Source organism: Falco rusticolus, chromosome 2, assembly GCF_015220075.1.
Source record: "Falco rusticolus isolate bFalRus1 chromosome 2, bFalRus1.pri, whole genome shotgun sequence".
NCBI lineage: Eukaryota > Metazoa > Chordata > Aves > Falconiformes > Falconidae > Falco > Falco rusticolus.
The window spans coordinates 21,171,807-21,193,013 of NC_051188.1; the positions used below are offsets into that span (position 1 = coordinate 21,171,807).

At 37.9% G+C, this 21,207-nt stretch overlaps 1 protein-coding gene across 2 annotated transcripts in view; it reads left to right on the forward strand.

Annotated features, from left to right (window-relative positions):
- The window catches only part of TNFRSF19 (TNF receptor superfamily member 19), a 60,347-nt gene extending 46,806 nt beyond the window's left edge, over window positions 1–13,541 (forward strand). For both annotated transcript variants that reach the window (XM_037377832.1, XM_037377833.1), the window contains 5 exons: window positions 3,974–4,138; window positions 5,410–5,535; window positions 6,294–6,396; window positions 8,536–8,936; window positions 11,232–13,541. In XM_037377832.1, coding sequence (XP_037233729.1) covers window positions 3,974–4,138; window positions 5,410–5,535; window positions 6,294–6,396; window positions 8,536–8,929 — 788 coding nt within the window. In that variant the 3' untranslated portion in view covers window positions 8,930–8,936; window positions 11,232–13,541. The remainder of the gene's footprint in view (window positions 1–3,973; window positions 4,139–5,409; window positions 5,536–6,293; window positions 6,397–8,535; window positions 8,937–11,231) is intronic.
- The last annotated feature ends 7,666 nt before the right edge of the window (window positions 13,542–21,207 follow it).

The following is a 21,207-nucleotide window of genomic DNA, read 5'->3' on the forward strand; positions in this document are numbered from 1 at the left end:
CAGCTGGGCTTCATATGTTCCATATTAGCTGAGTTACTGCTATTTAACCATCTTGGATTAACAGAAACTTCAGTTGATTTTAACAACCACACCTTTGCATATAATGGTATTACGATGTACTATTGGTTAATTAAGGGAAGAATGTGTATTTAGGCTTACCGATCAAAATTATCCAGGAGGCATCTTGGTATTTTGGGTAATTTTTCTTTAGTCCTAGCACATTTCCAGAATATCTTGGAACTGAGACTTAGAAAAAGAAATCTGTTTCTTAAATAAAATACATTTTTTCTTTTATTTTTGTGATGCATAATATGCATATGCTTTCGAGAATCATAAAAGGGTGCACCTCCTCCGTCCTTTCTTAATGTACCATGTCCAATTCACAGTGTTTAATTCCATATTTAAATTAAATCATGTAATCATTTAATAGATGTAAGTACAAGTTTGAAGTTTAAAGTGCACCTCCTTGCTTTACTGAAATGGGACCATTAAGTCTGTAAGCCTGAAAAGAAAGAGAGAGTTTATGAAAATGCATACATATCTTGAGTAACACTAAAAGCAGAGTTCAGCAATGCCCAACGGCCACTTCTACAATAGCAATCCACTTCTGAAATGTTGGGCTCTGCAGGGAAGATCGCTATCGTTATAATTAGAGCTACACTACAATGGACTGCTCACAGTAGCTATTCCAAAAAGTTCTTTGAAGGTGAAGAGGAGTGGTAGGCATTCTCAGGAATTGAAAATGGCTTTCTCTATTAAAAAAAAAAATAAATATATATATATATATAAAAACACCAAATAAAATAAATCTTAAATAACTAGATGGCTAAAATAAATTTAAACTTTTGCCATCCCCGTTTAAAATAAAATCACTGTATTTCCAGTTTGGCTATTGCTGATGGGCATTAAATAAATACATATAATTTATAATTTCCCAGAATATGTAATGTGTAATTATACTTGAAAGTAGGTACATTTTTGTGAGCAAATGAAGAGAGACAAAAATAGAGCAGCTGCACCTCCAGTGCTTTTGTTCTAATTTTGCTTTCAGAATCAATAATTCTTTTTCTATAATTATGGACTTGATTGTAAAGGTCTTTTCCAGTCTGAACAATTCTATGATTCTTTGAAGGCCTAACTCTTTAATGCTTCTAGGTAGGTACATTTATACAAGTAAGTATATTGATATGAAAAATATTTGAAGATGTCCTGATCAGCTTTTTATTGTCTTGTTTTTAAATACTTGTGCAGGCTGTCTTTAACCTTCTAAAGACTAGATCAGGCAATTGAGTTAAATTGAAAACGTGATACCAAAGCATGGTACTTGATTTTCATGCCAAAGCGAAGCACATGTTGCTGTATAGATGGCTTTTTTTAAAATACAGGTTTACTGCTTCTCCCAGAATTATGTCCTGGAACTTCACATACCATGCAGAAATTTCCGCAGTCTGTTAAAAGTATAAGCTTAAAACTACAGCTGCAAGAATCCTGGAAGCTGAATGAAAGGTTTTCTCTGTGAAATATTGCAATATTCCGGCCAAGAGCATTCAGTTACGGCAAAAAGATTATGACGCTGGTTGCTTTTTCTTTTAAGTAACAGTGAAGATCTGGGAAAGAGGTCACAGAGATTAGCTCTGTGAGTAATAAGAACTACAGAGGAACATAGAGAAGGACAGGTAGCAACTCTTCAAAAGTACCCAAGACCCTGAATTGCAATTTTAGTCTGTTACTTGAAACAAAAATAATAGATAGACTGTCTGCTATGATAATGAAAATGATAACATTTCACCACAAGGACAGAGTTTCAGAATGTATTTCTAGTTATGTAGGAGACTTCAGTCTCTTCATTGACTTGAGCTTTGAGATCTGCTGTATTTTAGTAACTCAGAGAATGGTTGAGGTAAGAAGGCACTTATGGAGATCATCTGGTTCAACTCCTTTGCTCAAGCAGGCTCACCTAGAGCTGGTTTCCCAGGGCCATGTCCAGATGGTTTCTAAGCTTCTCTAAGGATGGAGACTGCGTGATGATGATTTATGCCAGTGCTTAGTGACCCTCACAGTTAAAAGTGTTCCCTGATGTTTGGAGGGAACCTCCTGTGTTTCTGTTTGTGCCCATTGCCTCTGGTCCACTGAGGAGAGCCTGGCTCTGTCCTCTTTGCACACTCCCCTCAAGGATTTTTACACATTGATGAGATTTCCCCGAGCCTTCTCTTTTCCAGGCTGAGCAGTCCCAGCTCTCTCAGCCTTCCCTCGTAGGAAAGAGGCTTCAGTTCCTCAGTCATTTTTGTGGCCCTTCATTGGACTCTCTCCAGTAGCTCCACTGTCCAGTTTGGCAAGTTAAAAGGATGTAAAAAGGTTTGCTATAAATTTGCTCTTCACACTTTTGATGTGATGGTGGAATGTAATAGTACAAATCAAAAGGTAAATGGAAATACTCAAGTAGATGTAAATGCAGTAACACTTGTTTCTCTTCACGTTGAAATCAGGAAATTAATAACTAAGCATTCTTTCTTCTGAATAACAGCCATGATCTGACCTCTCCACTTACCAGCAACTACATGATACTATAATACACATAAACTGTTTAATGTTGTGTGTCCAACATTTTTTAGTTTTGGATACTTTATTTCTTAGAAGTTAATATTTTCTTTGGTGTTGAGTGGTCCAAAGACTTAGAACTGGATGGAATGAAGTTTATTTTCAAAATACCTAGCTTTTTGGCAGTCTGGACATTATAAGAAAGCGATATGGTATTGTAAACACTTTGGTGCCTACGTTTGATGTGTGTAGAGGAAATACCATAATTATTTCAGAAATTTATTCCTGGTTAATAAATTCCATTGATTGCACTAAGCTAGTAAGTTCTTTCCTGCTATTATATTGGAGTTAAGGTATCAAACAATTGTGTGTATGTACAATTTGATTAGTGATTTTAATATACTCTGTCAGACATTTATCTCCCAATTTAAACTTATGACTGTGTGGACCATTTCTTAGGAAATTACAGTCTTTAGATTTTAACCAAATATTTTCTGGGTTAGATAGGCACATTTAACTTATTTTTATAAGTTAATAAAATATGGTTTGTGGGTTTTTAAAATTTTGCTGTCAGAGGAATACTCAATGTTTTGTTCCTTTTTCTCATAAAATAATATTGATGTGGATGTCCCAGTAGATTGAAATAGATGAGCTATCAAAATTCATAAGTTCTTAAAAAGAATTTGATTTGAAAAGACCATTTGTAATTTAAGATAGTTTCAGTAGCTGTAGTTAAATTTTGATACTTTAAAAATCGTTTTCACTTTCCACCTAAAAGTGACAGTGTTTATTCAAAGCTGGAAACATTGCTTAAGTCTTTACTAATACAGGTATGAAGTCAATCTGTTGACTTTTACTAGAGGTATTACCTGTATTTTGAAAACATCACTGAATAAAACAAAGCACAGTTGAAATCCTGGGTTTGATCTTGGAAATGACCATGGTGTTATTGTATACACAACCAAGCAAAATGATACCTTAGCTAGCGTTGGAACTTCTGTGGGTGTCTCAGTTCTGAGTTTTTCCTTATTAAGGGAAGTTAGGTATTTGTGACTCCCTCTGGTGGATAGCTCTGTCAACTGTACACGAGGAAATTTTCTCCATATTAAAATCATCCGACATTAAAAATTGAGAGATCTTTGGTTCCATGGTGAAGATCTCATTCCATTCTCATGGACAGTCGGAATGTGTTTGTGTGCATCACCGCTCATTATCATTCATTTTGCATTGTATTTTTTAAGGATTTTTTTTATAAATGTGGTTGCTGATAATCATAGCTGTTTATGTGTGCAGCTAATATTTATACTTTAGCAGATGGAACATCTTTTTTTCTATGCTACAAACCTCTTCTGTTTCCCAGACTTTCATTTACATGACTATATTTATGAAATTTGTACAGTTTGCCTTAATTAATTATTATTTTATTATATTTCAGGTACCACCAAAGTAAATCTTGTGAAGATCCCTTCAACTGCTTCCAGTCCTCGAGACACTGCTCTAGCAGCTGTTATATGCAGTGCACTTGCAACAGTGCTCTTAGCTCTCCTTATTCTTTGTGTTATCTATTGTAAGAGGCAGTTTATGGAGAAGAAACCAAGCTGTGAGTTTCCAGTTATTACTGTTTCTTTGTGCTATTTATATACCAGTATTAGTTTGCCAGATCTCTCTGTAGGTAAATAAATGAAATGTCTCCGGCATTCAGGTGAGTTTAGCATTAAGATGAACAAGCTAGCAGAAGCCCAAGACTCCATACAAGTTTGTCAGCTCAGTGTAGGTATTCCAGCTTCTACTGAGGAAACGCTGTGCAGCTGTCCAGAAATAGCCCAGCTGCATTAATTCTGTGCCATACTCTGTTAGATGCTATACGGACATATTTGGACCATCCGGAATCCAAGCTGGGGCGCCATTATAGAGTTGCAATGCCGATGTGGAAACACCAGCTTGGAGGATCTGTGCATCACACGCTATTGTGAAACACAGATTAGCTCATCAAGATGTGGCCACTGTAGATAGCAGATTTGTCATTAACAATTTTGGTTTTATGGGCGTATTCAAGATAAATTAAATGCCTAAGCCAGTTAGATTTTAAAAATCCGTAACAGCTTATCCATGTAATTCAGTTTGTGCATAATAATAATTTTTCTGCCTTTTCATTTAAATTAAGAAAGAGTCAAAAGCACTCTAGTTCCCATTTATAATTTTTAAGCACTGTATTAACATATTTTTATAGCTTCTAATGAATCCTGGATGTCAAACAAGAGTAATATCTAGAAAGAGTTCATGTTATTACTGCTTACAGCACAAGCAAAAAAAAAAAAAAAAAAAAAAAGATGAGAAAGGCTTTGTAAGAATTGTTCCTAACCTAGAAGATGCTTTACCATGTAAGTTTTGAGAAATTCAGACATAGTGAATTCAAACTTGAGTTAGTGAAGTTTAGTAACTCGTTTGCCTTGGCCTACAATTATACAGATTAAAGGAATTCTGCTGTTAATATGAAGCTCTTGAAGATAACGTAAACAAATTCCCTGTGGCTGAAAGCTGAATGTGGAGAATTTTGTATGGGAATCACTGAGAATTGTTAAACGCTGAGAAAAGATAACAGTGAATATGCTACATTCTCAAATCATCAAAATAAGAGCGGATTAGAAGATGCTTCCTAGAAGAGGCTGTAGTTGAACCAGCTGTTCTAGGGTTCTTTGCAAAATCTGTGTGCATTATGTGAAACCACATGATCATTGTAGATCTTTCAGTTGGAAAATGTATGGAAATACTGCGTAGTGTGACAGTTAAGCGTTCTGTGAAGACAGGAGGCTATGAACAGGAAAAAAGGTATCATTTACTAATATATATTTTTATTCATTTTGTCCAAAGGGTCTCTGAGATCACAAGACGTTCACTACAATGGCTCTGAATTGTCATGTTTTGATAGACCACGGCTAAATGAATATGACCACAGAGCATGTTGCCAGTGCCAGAGAAGAACATCACAGACATGTGGTATGTTTGGTCTACTAAAAGGTGACTGTATGGCATGATGAACATTTATCTAACACTTGAGTTGTGACATTTTAACTACAGAGCTAACATTGTGAAACTACTCTTTGTCTTGGGCTAATTTCTTAATAAGCAGATAGAATTTCTAAATAGCAGTTTGGTTATGATTTTTTTCCTGGTTTTGTTCCAGTGACCCTTCACTTGGACATTTAAAGCATTTTTCCTTTAATTTCATTTCTTTCTGATAAAAATAGCAATGCATCTGGCTTTGAGACTCAAATTACTGTGAAGGATTTACCAGACCGTATCTAAGAACATGATATGAACGCTAAAGGACATTAACAGTCGGAACAGTTCAAATCATTGAGATTTTGTGAAGTCTATCAGAACAGATGCATTTGATATTAACAAATACATAATTTAGCACAACAGCACAGGCTTAAATAGCATCCTAATATGTTAACTCAGAATGTGGTACTTCCTGTCACACATATCCAATTGAAAAGCAAATTAATTTTAGAAGTAGATACTCCTGACTGGCATCTATATTACTCTTGGAGGAAGGGCTTGGCTTTTGTAAGTAACTTGATTTTAAAGTAATACATTAAAGAACCCAATTTTTGCAGTAAAATCTCTTTTGTCAGTCCATACACTGTAATGTAACTGGCAAAGTAATACTCAAGCTTTGAAGGAGTACAGAGACTAATTTCATACAGAGCTTTAACACTTTTAACATTATTAAATTAATTTTTATTCCTTAGGACCAGTTCACTTGATTCCATCACTGTGCTGTGATGAAACCTGTAGCATGGAACACAGCAGCCACAGTTGTGCTTTCCACTCACAGACTACGCTTAATGAAAGGTAACTTAGTTTTATAAATGTCTATTAAACATTAAGTATTTTTTATGCAGTCAAGTTAATACTTATACAGATAGAACAGCTGTTTGGAATGGAATGAGGGATTTTGATGAACTGTAGCCATATCCACCCATTTTGTGCAAAACCAGGTTTATAGTGAAAAATTTATTTTAAGTATTACTTAATAAATACTGACTTGATAGATCAGTTCCTCTGAAGAAGTGACTGACCTCTCACAAGCAGATAGTCTTCCTCTTACTCTTGGTACCTTAGATGCTTTGGTGATGCCCTCTTCTGCTATGGGTTAGCAAGGTGCTGCATAAACCTGTGAATCTGGGTGGACTGAGGTACAATTTAGAAGTGTTGTGAAGATTTTCTTGAGAACTCGTAATGACTGTGAGATTTGAAATAGCTAGTATTTCTGAATTTCTGCCAGATTGTAACGATTATTTTCTCCCTACCACCTGGATATAAATATAGTAGTAGAGCAGTTATTTCTACAGCAGTGCCATGAGCTAAATGTATAAAATTTATGGTGTCATTCAGAGTTTCCTGGTTACAGATTTTAACACAGGATGTGTTTATTTCTTTTAACTAGAATTGTTTTCCATATAAGGTTTAAATTGGTTTCCAGCTGTTTTGTTCTTATGGCCAAATGTAACTAAAAATGTAGAGGCAGCTTCTTCATAGATGTTGTTTATGCAGAGTGACTTAGTGACCTACGCACAAGATACAAAATACCTAAATTTTCTATAACGACTTGTTTAAATACCAGCAAGCTTGAGTTATCCTTATATACCACCAAGGCTGATGAGAGTTGTATACTTCGTGAGGGATCTTTTGGTTAAGGCTTTAAAAAGAAATGTTATATCCATGCTGTGGGGACATCAAAGATTCTGTGGTTCCTTTTGGTAGAAAGTAGTTTGCTCCAGTTTCCTGTGCTAGAATAATATATTTCCTTCAATTGTGGTGCAGTGTCCTGACTTCTGGCCTCATCTATGGAAATGCTTTGTGTATATATCAAAGCTATTAAAGCATCAGGTTTTGGAAATAAGGCTAAATATGTTATAGGCAATGTTAATGTGGAATGAGTTTTGTCGCGCAAATCGTTATTGTATGTCAGACTTAATATATCCTTTGCAGTTTTATAAATCTGTAGACAGTTTTTGGAAGTAAAACATGTTAGTACATCTTTTTGGTTTTGATAATACTTGTTTTGGTATATGATAGTAAAAAACATTACTGGGCTTTCAACAGAGGTAGGCATGTATAGTGCTCTCAGACATGTCAGTATCATCATGTCTGATACAGGCATGTCAGTACTTCACTTTAAATACACTTGAGATACCACTGAGTTTCTACTTCCATGTTCTTCCATTTCCCGTAAAATAAAAATAATCCTTATGAGAATTAAAAATCCTTGCCCTTTGATATTATGTCCTCTCCAAACGAAATATAACAGGAGAAAAACTTCCCATAGTTTGAAGGCTAGACAGAAAAAAACAAAAAATCTGAAGTGAACGCATGTTCAGTGTGAAATCACAGACAGAAGTTTCAAGCAATCTTGTTGTCTATTCCCATCTTCCAGTCTGAACCCACTGTACTACTTTTACATCCATTAGATTCTTGTCTAGCCTGTTTTGGGGGGAGATAAAACCTAGTTCTGGAGATTCCACAGTCTTCCCAAACATCTTTCTTGCTGCAAATTAATCACGTTTTATGTTGTCTTCACACACACCGCATGCATTGAGAACAAATAAATTCCTTCCTCTTTGCAACAGTCTTTGTATCTGAACACTACTATAGTATTTTTCTATCACATTTTTTTGTTCTTTAGAATATAAACAACCTCAACTGTAGTTCATGTTTTCTAGACCTTTGCATTCACAGTATGAAGGGCTCTAGGCATCCTCTTTACCTTTAGTAGTGTTCTCCAGAGCTTTCTTCATCATTTCCCAATGAGAAACAAACTGTATTCCTTTTCAAAAGAATTTGTTTGTACAGGATGCCTCTAGATTACTAGCTTAATATAGCTCTGTTAAATCTTCATGAAATACCTATAATTACTGATGACAGTAATTACAATACTGATAATATTTTCTGGAATGCTTTTGAAACCATGTGTCTTTTATGCTTTTGCAGGGCTTCTGATTCTGTTGGAGAAATGATTCCTGCCTTCCTTGGTTCCCTTTCACACTCTACCTGTGGAGACATTTCAGATGCTTGGCCCCTTATGCAAAACTCAGCTTGTTGTGACGGCATTTCTTTCTGTGAATCGTATTCAGAACTAGCTGGAGGATCTGCAAAATCCTGCAGCCCTGAGACTGAAAATGCAGCCACTGTTGAGTTGGGTAATGACCAGGAACTAAGTGAAGTACTTATTTCAGCTAAGTCTCTTGATGGGAATGTTGCAAAGTCCTTTGAAATCTCCAAACACAGAACATGCATAGAAATTTCATCACTTCAGAACTCAGCGGCTGCTGAAACCCAGCCAACAACAAAGCGTAATGGAACAGCAAATGACTCTACAGACTGATAAAGAGGTAAAAAACCACAACTACAAAGGAGTGAGAATAAGTACTCAAGGCGTGTAGAGCTAGCTAGATAAAAATAGAATTGTAAAAAGTTCACATTTTTAAATCATTGACTGAATTTGAAAGGTGTAATTACTCAAACTATAATGTTGAGATAATATGAACCAGAATACAGAGGCACCACTCAGCTTTCATCAGGTGGGGTTTTTTATTACTAAATTTCAGGGGGAAAAATAAGCTTAATAGCCTTATGACCAAACTATTATGTGAGTCTAGTCTTTGTTTATGAGGGAAGAACTGAGGACTTGTCTTTTGTCGTTGTATACAAAGCATAAAAGATGTGAAAGTGTTCATCCAAAAATATTTACAAAGCCTTCTCTGTGAAGTTACTACAGCCACAGCAGAAACAGAAGAGAGACTCTCAAATGCTTTTCCATGCCATTCGTATTCCCATGTCATCAGATAAATTCCATAAGTTTGTCCATAAAATATAATTTCATCTATCAAAGCTTAGAGAAAATGCAGGTCTGAGGTCAAAATGAGAAGAGGTGATAAGCAATCATCTTTACCGCATAAAAAGTCACTCTGCTACTGCTTCATTATATCTATTTTAATATTAGCCGTGCTCTGTAATTTTAAAATTATGCTTCCTACTACTGGAAGTAACTTGAAGCAACAAGTAGCTAATCTGTGAAAGGATCCCAAATTATGGCATGTGTACTGTTGTTACTTAAGGTTATACACGCTGTGGCTGGAAATCTGAAACAGGCTCTTGTGCATGTACACAAAGGCAGGAACAGAAGTAGTTGCCACTAATAATAATCCACCAAACTTAAATAAAAAAATTACGCTGTTTGTAATTATGAAAATGCTGGGTCATCTGCAGAAACAAAACTGCTTTTCTTTGATCCTCTTCCATTTGGTTTGCATGCCACTTTTATATTGTTCTTAAATAAGAAGTAGAAAGTAATTAGTATTTAACAAAAAAATACGCATATTCTGTAAGTGCAATTTGTAAATTAAGCTTTAATTCTTCAGGTCATGCTTTCAAGAGGAGGAAAGTGAGGTAAACAGACTGCTAAGTCAAGAATTTTTTTGCCATTGACTTCAATCGAACTTGTATATTACCTTGCGAATCTACTGCTGTCACTGAAAGTGTCAACCTTACCTAGGTCGCATGTATTTTTCTCAGTATATTCTTTACAATCTATAGTTTTGTCTGTAACAATGTCTGGCATTGACTGCCCATATGTCAGATAGCAGCTGTCATAGTTTCCTTTTGGTCTATGCCAAGTATCATCAGGTGATAGCCATATCCTCTAGGTATGTATAGGAAGGGACAGTGACGTGACCATGACTGCAAATCTCAGTGCTGCTAGGTCGCAATTTTTCATTGGTTATCCATGGAACTTGAATGCTGTCTTGATGTTTAAAAGGAATTTATTTCCATATTAACAAGATTGAAAAAATCAGAAGTTTGTGGGGGTTTTTTCCCCACTAAACCGGTATGTGATTAATATTATTTAGAGTGGTTTTAGATGTAAGGAACCATAGAATTTCAAAATATCACTATAAAAATTGACTTGCATTTCACCATACTTGTTAGGATATATAAATTGTAAATTATCTTACTGATTCCTATGTGTATGTGGACATCTTTTCTGATATTTCAAAATCCTATATTCTTTGATGGTTTTGTTGTACCATGTATTAGTACTGAGATTTGTGTATAATTCTGAATAAGCAAGATGGTTTGGGAGGGTTAGGTTTTCCTTCCTTTTTTCCCTTTAATAGACTTTACTGATTTGGTTTGTACAATTTTTCCATATTTGGACTCTACAGTGCATCATTATATATGCATCTTTGGTGGACAAATTTAAGGAGCATTTGAGGGAAAGGACTAGGACTAGGCTCATGTGAGAGAGATTTTTAGGCTGAACTCTGACCAGCTGTACAACTCCAGGAAAATCATTTCATCTCTGTCTACCCCACTTTTTCCATTTTCCTTTCATCTTTCTTGCAGTTTTTTAGTATTTTGAGGGAAGGATGGTCTTTGTAGTACATGTGGATGCATTATAGTCTTGCATAGGTCCATACTTCATTGTTAGATAGCATATATTTATGTGCACATAAATAGAAGTTTTTAGATGGGTGTTTTAATACAGTTTCAGTCTTCAGGCTTAGGTGAATTTTTAAAGCAAGCAGTAAGTATAGCTGTATTCTTTTAGTATCACGTCAAGTATAGAAGTACATACAGGTGTTTTTATGAATTTATGTAACCACTGTTCTATCACTTTCTTTTAGGAAACCAAGCTATTCCTCTCAGCACTAAAGCTGAAAGCTTCCCTTATGCTCCTCTGCAGATTCTCATCAAAGTTAGTCTGGTCTTCAATGTAGCATGGTTTCAAAATCAGCTGGGAAAAAATGGCATCATTTCACACCTTCTGCGCAGCTGCATCTGAGCTGTAACAGCTGAAAAGTGAAACTTCAAGGAGCATCCTAGGAGAACCCTGAAAGTGGATTTATGACACTTTTTTAAAAAGAACCTCCTGTTCCCTCAGATTCTCAAAAAGTCTAGTAGCGTGAGCTAAAAAGTATATGTAAATACAGCAAGAAATATAAATACTTCAGTATGTTTAAGTGGGTATCTTAAATATGGCTAGAGATGTCTGAAGGCGTGGGACAAGACGTTGCCAGTTATTCTGCTTGCAGATTTATGCATGCATTAGGAATTTTTTTGGCTGGTTCTAATTTTAAATCAGTTTTCTACTGTTGAAGGACTTAAAAAATAAACATTTCTATTTTTGCAAGGATCATCTATTGATAAACTGAAGCTTTTACTCTATATTACCTGATAGTCAATAAGCTAGTTTGGGGAGTTAAAGAATTTGCATGTTACAGTATGTATGGTTGAAGTCCCCTCCATCCAGTTATTACATTTGTGTGAGGGGCATTGTTTTGTTAAACATAGCAGGAGGTTAGTTTTAAATTAGATTTAGCTTAATGAAAGTCAGCCATATAGATAAGGATGTTGTGTTTAATTGGTAGTCTCAGTATTGGAATACAGCACTTGGTGGATGTCAAAATAAATGTAATCAACTGTCACATCAGAATGTCAAACTATAGCAGGTGTGCCATGAAAGTATTCATACGACGAGACTATTGCTAATATTTTTCAGTAACACATTAATTTTAAGGGGTTTTTTATTTGTGTCACTCTGTCATTCTCACTGTAGTATTGTGTAAATTCAAAATTTCCCACACAAAATATAAAAATTAATTCATAACATTAAAAAACCCCAAACCTCTGAATTGAATCTTCAAAGTTGCGTGCAGACCTAGTAAATTACCAACTGCCCTCATTGCTGTTCTTCAAGATTTTTTTAACTACAGTTTGTTGCACTACATCCCATAATACCATTTGTTCTGCAGCCATTTTTATCATTAAAATAGATTTCACTTCTGTGAGTAATCTCATTAACCTCTACTGATTCATTACCTTCAGCAGGCTCAAACTTGTTGGTGACAAACACTAGCAACTATTCTTTAAAGTACCCAGTGTGCCTTGACAGAAGCAAAGCAATGAGCAAAACAGATGCAAATTTGCAATAAATGTTACTCATCTTTCCACACGTGGTTTGTGTGGCAATGGAAACGTTGAGACAGTATTCATATTCTGTAGTGGAAAAAGACTTCTGCTTTGAAGTAGAAGGTTGAACCTGCACAAGACTAGGTGAAGCCATTAGAGGCAGCCAAGGCAGTAAGATGCTTCAGCTCTTCACCAGTGAGATATTATTCATGTGTGCAGAAATCATGAGTAACAGTTACCAAATGCAAACCAAAGTGAGTGAAGAAATTATGGAAGTGATTTTTTCTTTTGTTAAAAGTAGTAAATACCACCATTCAGTCACAGACAGAGTAATACAGTTGTGCAGGGAGTACAGTTACTCAGCTAAATACTTTAATGTTCAAATAAGAGTAGTTTTGAGTAATTTCTTTGAATACTTTCATACATTTAAGAAGTGACAAAACTTATTTTTCACTACATGTGCATGAAAAGACGTGTGCTTCTTTGTATATACTTTGTAAATAGAAAAAATCCAATGTGCATTTCAGTATATGGCAAGATATTTTTAGAACATGGGGAGATTTAACTTTTCACTAATGACAATTCTTTAAAATGCTATGTTCAAAAATTTTGTCAGCATCTGCCACAGTAAGTATGTTTTCCCATTAGAATTTACACTTTGTATAATTGTTTTTGTCCGGCAACTCTAGAGAAAAATACTCGTTCCTTTAAATGAGTGACAGATAGCTTGCAAGCAAATTGGGAGGAAAAAATGGAGAGTGCTTTTTAAATATATATGTATATTGTGTATATACTTTTTTCCTTAATTTAACCAAATTGGTCTTTCTTATATTGCCTGTGGCAAGCAATGGTGTACAAGCCAACAGAAAACATACACTACTACCACATTTAGACTGCCCACGTATCATGTCTAGGGACTTACAGTGCTGTTTTAAATACTCCTTTAAGGAATGTAAATTAAAATCTTGTATAAATCGTTTTGTAATACTTTTTCTACGTGTGAATAAAAGTTACGTGAACCAGTCCTGGTTTGTTGATCTCAAATTAATAATAGCATTCTATACAAAGTGATTAATTCTTTTATTATTTTTAGAATCCTATCATGGTTTAATTGTATTAAAATTATGGTATAATTTGGTACATCTTTGTCTTGAGACACTTGCTTTTTAACAGTATCATCATTCTTCAAGCAGGAGGACTTGAAGAAACACAAGTTAACGTCAATCATTAAAATGATAGTGCTTCAAAATCTTTTAAAAATTTAGCTTCTCAAGAAAGGAAATTAAAAAAAAAAAGCTAGTAAGCACCACAGATTGTTGTCTATGTGATGTCTTTGAAAAGAAAAGCAAGTACTCCACACAGCGGACTGTTTCAGACACAATAGATACATAAATAATGAGAGTAGCTCTTATTTTTGAAACAGAAAAGGATGCCCTAATCGTGGCCCCCGATTAGTACCAGCAGAGCCTGCACTTGTGTTGCACTGCAGCAACTGCAGCAACTGCAGCAAGTGGTTTCAACCCTGGGCTGGAGAAAGGGAATTGAAGAATGCCAGTAGATAAGACTAATGGCCTGTGATTATTTAGGCCATTTTTCAAACATTGTCCAGAAGGTTTATATGTTGAAAAGATTCAGGAAAATGTTTCTCACAGGGGATGCTGTACAATTGAAATGATTAAGAAAGGGATGGCATGCTTTCACTGGCAAAAGGATTGAGAAGAAAAACTAATTTGATAATTGCATATAATTGCATGCCTTCTTATAGTAAAGACATAAGAAGCAGTGACTGGAAACTGAATCCAGATAAGGATGTAACATAAAGCCAGGTTGTTGTTGGTGAATTTGTAGCGCTGTTGGGTTTTATGGGAAAGAGTGAGAGAAACTGAAAGCTGCTCTGTCCCTGTCCCTAGTTTAGGCCAGCAAATTTCACATTGGTTCTTGTCTTTGTATCGGTGTTACTTCTGCAGTCTTTTAAGTACATAATTCAGGGCTTACCTGGGGAGCATCTTCCCAGACCAGCGAGGTCTCCATCTACAACTGTGTCCATAGGCTGCACTCCCGAGTAGGCTTCTACTTGTCTTCTGCTGAGGCTGTCAAACATGGCAGCAGGCTGCATCCCCAGCCCATCTGGTTATCTTGGGAGTTGACTTGAATGCTTGCAAGTCAGCAAAGCAGCATACGGCCTGTTGGGTGGTTAGCTTTGTGTCACAGCTTCATCACTCAGCACTGCTGGGATCGCAATGGTGTGCCCTTGCCAAAAATTAATAATAATAAAAAAAAAAAAATCAAGAAAAAAAGAATTGAAAAACAAGTATTTATTCTATTTTAATCTGGAAATAAAATACAACTCAAAACACATTAAGTATGTGACCATAAAACTTGCATAGACATTTGATCATACCAGGTATTATATAAACGTCATTAGCAAGGCTGCAATTTTCTAGTCAACTATCTTTCTAAAAGAGGTTCACAGGAAAAAAAAAAACCAACCAACAACAGAACAAAAAAACCCCAACCAAACCAAGCTATTTTCCCTGCTTGCATCGCTTTTCAGTACAACAGTGGGTTCTGCCTTTTCTACAAGGTAGACCAAGCTCTTAATCCCGTGCTCCTCATCCTACCAGCAGCTTGAGCCCTTATGACTTTTCCCTTTGTTGTGGGCTCTTTGAGAGCCTTTGGTTTGCATTCCTGTGAAGTCCCTCCAAGCAACAACCTTCATGCCTGAAATTAATCCTCTGGCTGAGTTTGGTGATGGAGGTTCAGACTGCTACCTGCAGCACATTCCAGGGCAGACACTGCTGCTTTGTTTTGCCCTTTTAAAAAGGGAGTATTGAAGGGAGCGCGTAGTGTTTATCAGGCACGGGGCGAGCTGAGGTGGGGTACCGCAGAGCAAAGCCACACAATGCACACTTTGTGCTGGCAGGGTGCAATTTAATCCGTATTTAGTTTTGGCATGAGTGATGGTAAAACCCACTTGCTCTTCAGATTGCACATGAGCCGTTTCGATTATGTCTGATAAAAGTAGAGCTTTCAATAGGATAAAAATAATAGTGGGTGGATTTGCTGGTGAGCCTGCTGGTTTCCACAACAGCACAGAATGATGGGATTAGAGGAAATGTTTTCTAATAACGTACTGACAGAGCGAGTGGCTGAAGGAGGGCACGCTAAGGCTTCTAGCAAGTGCCACAGCTTCAACAGCAGGGTCAGCTGAGTCAGACTGATTTCTTTCCCATCGCTGGATTTTCTAAATCCTTCCTTATCACGGTTGGATTTAATTCATTTTTTTTTCCTCATTGACCTGACAAAGGGAGATTTGGCTTGTTCAAAAGGTTATAAATGACATTTTTCTAAAGCACTGGTGGAAAAGCACACAAAAAAAGGAGGCAGCTTTTAGAAAGTGCTTTCTCTGAGCCTCAGTGTTCGTGGAGTTTTCCATTTCTTCTGCCCAGGTCCCAGTGTCAGTTGGAGGATGGACAATTCACACTCTATTCAGCATCCAAAAATTCTCCTAAGTATAGGAGATAGTATACCAAATTCTAGTCTGTAATCAATCAGTTCAATCTAAAAATTAAGTTTAAGGGAGAACAATGATTTAGAGCTTGGAAAAAATTAAACCCATGGAATTCAAGAACTCACCTTGATTTGCCCAGGATCTGTATCAGGCAGTTCATTGGAACGTAATGAGAAACATATATAGATACAGAAGGTATATATAGGTACGTGAAAATATATTCTACAGCAGAACAAAATAATAACAAAATTTAAAAGAACTGATCATCTTGCATGTGATCTGAGGCAAGGCATTGTTCAGGCCACTTAGTAATTTTATTCCTACGTTCTTAAACGTAAGGAAATTGCAGAACACCATGGACCAGTTCAGATGAGACCTTCACACTATACCAGCACTTATTCTGCCTGGGGCAGAGGTTACAAAATGAACTAAGAACTCTTCAAAAAAATAGTAAAGGCTCTGTCTTGGGGGGGGACGGGGATGGGGGACGACGGGGGGGTTAAATGCCTTTCAGTCCAGAATTTCAAGTGCCCTAGACATTTCATAGGTCAATATGGAAGCCTTAGGACAGAAAGATTACCATGAACAACAAAACAAAGCATTTAGGACCTACAGCTGGTACTCTGGCTCCCTTCCAGGATTTTTAGAGCTGTGATTTCTTGCTTTCCAATAGCAACATACTGGAACATTCACTGAGTGAATGCAATTTCTCCGCCAGGGTCGGTAGCATCTGAAGGCCCTGGCTGGCCCCGCCAGAGGAGCTGAGAGCGCAGCGGCAGCTCTAACGCTTTGCAGCTGGTGGGGATCTCAGCAGGATGCTTTTAACGGGGATGCTCCGTACATGCGCGTGTGCGCGCTTCCATACAGTGGATGTTTAAGAGAACGATATTGAACAAAACAGGAGCAGGAGAGGTTATTTGTTTTGAAAATCCAAGTAATAAGAAAAGGACATCTAGCTCTTGGTACACCAAAAAGAGCAAACCTGCCCATGACGTTGCAAAGTAATCATATTTTAAAAGACAAAGTAAAGAGCAGCCACCGCCACCTTACTTCTCTAACTTCATGTTGACTTAAACTCGCATAAACTCTGCACGTGGCCAAAGCAAAACGAGGAAGCTTTGGAATCAGCAGAATAACAGCGTTACTGCACCAGTTTTGTTCATACATTGTAAATGTGCTTTCTTGTATATTTATGTAGATTCCTGCTACATATGGTAGCTGATTTTAACCTGAGGAAATTCAACAGCAAGTATCATTTTTGGCCATTTGGTTCACTCTGTTCCAAGAGGAAAAAAAAAAAGTTGTTGACCAACCTGATGCCGTTTTATATCGTTAGACTGTGTGCCTTTGGCACAGCTTCAGCAAACTTCATTCCTAAGGATGTTCAACAATAAAAGGTAAGGGGACACCACACCTGTGCGAGAGCGAGAGTATCTTTCTGACTGAGATACCTAAACAGACTCAGAATATTCCACCAAATAACACTTGCAGTACATCTTGTCAAAAATAATCACATTTTTTTGGTATTTTGAGGCTACAAATAGAAAAAAATTCCTTGCTTGAAGAAAATTTCACACTGTGACAAAAAGTTGTGAAACCTCACATAAGACTGTTTTCTCCAGGAGGGTTTGTGCAGCTTCCCTCCGTGTTAAACCCTCAATAAATAGAAAACCTCAATTTAACTTGTATCTTTAAATATATTTTAACCTTTGGAGGATCTGTTGATTACTCAAGGACGACTAATCCATTTGTATGGGCAAGAATTACCACAAAGTTATTTTTGCACACTGTTTTTTAACTAGCAGGACAGATGGATATAGGCAGAAGAAACTCTAAATCCGTTAAATTATAAAATGCCTATTTTAACGATTGGTTAAAAGAAGCAAGCCCCATGGGTTCAGCCCTCTCTCTCATTAGTTAAAACAGGCTATGGGATCTACAGGGAAGAGCTCAAGAATGCCATAAATTACATCTCCTGTGGCTTTCAACAACAAATAGATAGCACTGGAGTTTACTCAAGGTGTTGGCAACAGGGATTCCTGAAAGTATCTGTCTGCCAGATGATGTTTCCCAATACACTGAATGTCATGGAGGAGGTCTTGTTGCATTTACAGCCAGATGCTCTCTTTTCCTAGAGAAGTCTTTTTATTGCCTTTCTCCAGTCAGTGGACTGGGGGCACTGGGGGAAGCAGCAACACCTGCAGAAGCCAGAGGAGCGCAGGGCGCAGCACTGGTACATCCAGCACACACTACAGCCTGTTACAGCTGACTTCCCTCCGCAAGTCTCCCAGCTGTGCAGAGATGAGCTGTAAATGTGTTTGGAAGCCTAGAAATCCCCAAAGATGCAATATTGCACCTTCTGCAGACGTATCAGTGTTGTAACTGCAGTAGCTGAAAGCTGTAAGTAAAACCAAATTAATATCATCTGTTGTGGGGGGCAGACCAAAAATAACTACAGGTTTTGGGCTCAAGGCCTTCTTGGATCTGCTTTCTTATGTTTGCTTGCAGGCTTGACATCTAGTTAAATACCTACAGCTGCTGCGGCTCTGAGGATGCTCCTGCAATTCCTACCTGATGTTAGGAAGCAGAAGCTGCCTTTTAGTTTGGCCTTGTTATACTTCGTGCCGCAAGAGCCAGAGGGTTTTAATGCCTGACAACCTCCTTTCCTTCCCCAAATACCTCATCTTTTTGAAAAAAACCACCTTTTTTCAAATCCAAATGTTGCTGAAGTTGCATTACTCACAAGCTGCCCATAATAAGACTCCAATTTCATTTTCTCATGGAAAAGAAATGCAGTTACCCTAATGCCACCCAGCAGACGGCCCAAGAATCAGATGCTGATTCTTGCTGTTACTGGTGTCTCTCTCCGCTGCCCCATCCCCCATCCCAGGAAGCAGGCCAGAAAAAATCAAAACACCTCTTTGACCACAGCAACCCCAACCCACACCAGCAACCCACTCTGTAAAAATCTGTTATTGAATCACAGCTTATGGGGAGTTCAAACAAAATAAACAAAAAAAAAAAAAAAAAAAGCCGGAGACAGAAGAAAAAAACCCAACTGTATAAAGAATTACACTGAGGAGTCATTCAGCAAAATCCCCATTTGTATATTAAAAGCTTAGCTGAATAACCTGGGGCTGCAGAGGAAGACAAGTAGGAAGGAAAACTCTTCTGATCTTTGCAATCGCCCTGCCCCTCAAGCACGCCAGGCATTTTATCTTCTTAGTCTTCATAAAAGTTTGATTTGTGAAGCAGACACACACCACTTACCCCTCATTCTTGACACAGAAGCGTTTGCCCTCCCCGTCCCCTACCCAGCATCAGAAAGAGCAACACGTCACTGGCACTAAAGGCTCTTTCCGATCAGGAAAGAAATGTCTCCACCTCTTACCCCCTGTCCTCCTATCCTATGGCTCCTCCCTAGCGTTCTGCCTTATTTATCACTGCTGCAATTTGGGGGTATTTCTTTACCTTCCTTCCTCCATGCTTGAGTTTCCCATTCTCTTGCCTCTACTAGCTGGTCTGCTCCCCCATCATCACGTGAAAGCAGAATTGTGGATTTCATTTCATGAACCTGGAAAACGCAACACAGCATATGCGAGCATCTCTGAGGCTTTGCTCCATCCTCATATACCAGCAAAGGAAACAAAAGAGAGGGAAACAAAGGCACCCAAGCACGGCGTGCAAATGCTGGCCCGTGTGACGCTGGGTAAGGCTTACTTTCAGGAAGGCAGCAAGTTCAAATTCAAAGCCAGCCTACCCAGGAATTTATTTGGTTGGATTCCTACCTGTGGGCAGCTGCTTCTAAGATGTAAGATAATGCCCGAGTGCTGTTTAAGCACATGCCCTGATCAGATTTTTCTGCAAGAACCCTCCATGAGAAGTAGAGACAAGGAACTGGTCACAACAGCAAGTGAGACAGAGCTATCCACAACAGTATGTAAAACTTGCTGATAATGGGACTTACCCTTTCAGCGCTGAAAAAAAAAATTATCTATTGAAAAGATTACAGGCAGGACAGTTGGGAATTAATGGTGGTTTAGACTGGAAACAGAAACCTGCTTTCCTCTTTTGTCTGGAACAGTCATTTTCTCTTCCCTGAGGTAATCTCACCACAAAATATTCTAGTGAAATAAATAATCATTCATATCAGATTTACTTTCAACACTCCCGACCTGGTGCTCGACTTGATTTCCTGAAGCGGTGAGCCAGAGCAGGCTGGGCTGACCTGCAAGCGGAGCCGCAGCAGGCGCCTCGGGGTGGTGGGGAACGCCAGCAGGAGAGCAGAGGGGTTCCTGCAGAAAGGCCACCACCATCAGGTTGTGTCTCCTGCTTAGAACCGCTAGCTATAAATTAGCCCAAATCACATACAAGTTATTCATTTCTATTTAGTTCAAGAAATTACTTTAACACTAAGGTTTTAAGACACTTGACAATTTTAAAACAGCAAGATGGAAGAGAAAGAAAATGGAGCTACAGCAGCCTTGCCTCTCTTGGGGTGATGGATCCCACATGATATATTTTCCTCAACAGATATCTTCATTGTTTATATATACCTATATTCCAAACCAAAAAGTTTTATTTTGTTCAACATGACATTTGGGTGAGGAGCAGGTAGAAGTTGTTTTATTTTGGAGAAAGAAAAAAGGTCAATCAAACATATTTTGGGCTCTTCTGTCTAGGCAAATCAACGAGTGTTGTGATTCCACTTCTGTCATGGAATGAAGAACCCCATCTAATTTGGGTTGAAACAGGCAGTGGTCCCTGTGGGCACCAAGAGGGGCCGCCCAGGCAGCGGTACCCCCCACCCCCTGCCCACAGGCAGGCTGATGGCACCACCACACCTGCCTCAGATCCTCACCTCTTGAATCTCACCAGCTATTGCTAGCTAACAGGTCAGCCGTAAACAAGAGATTTTTGACAAATATATTCTGCTGTTACAATTTTTACATTTGTGTATGGAAGAAAGTCACAGGGCCCTACAAGGGGCTTTCAAGAGCCTCTACAGCTGCTCATCAGGGCTGGGCTCTGGCTGATGCAGCCCCTTGGCAGTGTGATGCTCCTCACCTGTGTCCAGCTGAATGCAAAAGCGATGCCATGGCCATTGCGCACAGCAGCTCCTCCGCCCGTTCCTGCAGCAGAGGCAATATTGCATTATACTGACATCTGTGCCCCCCTTT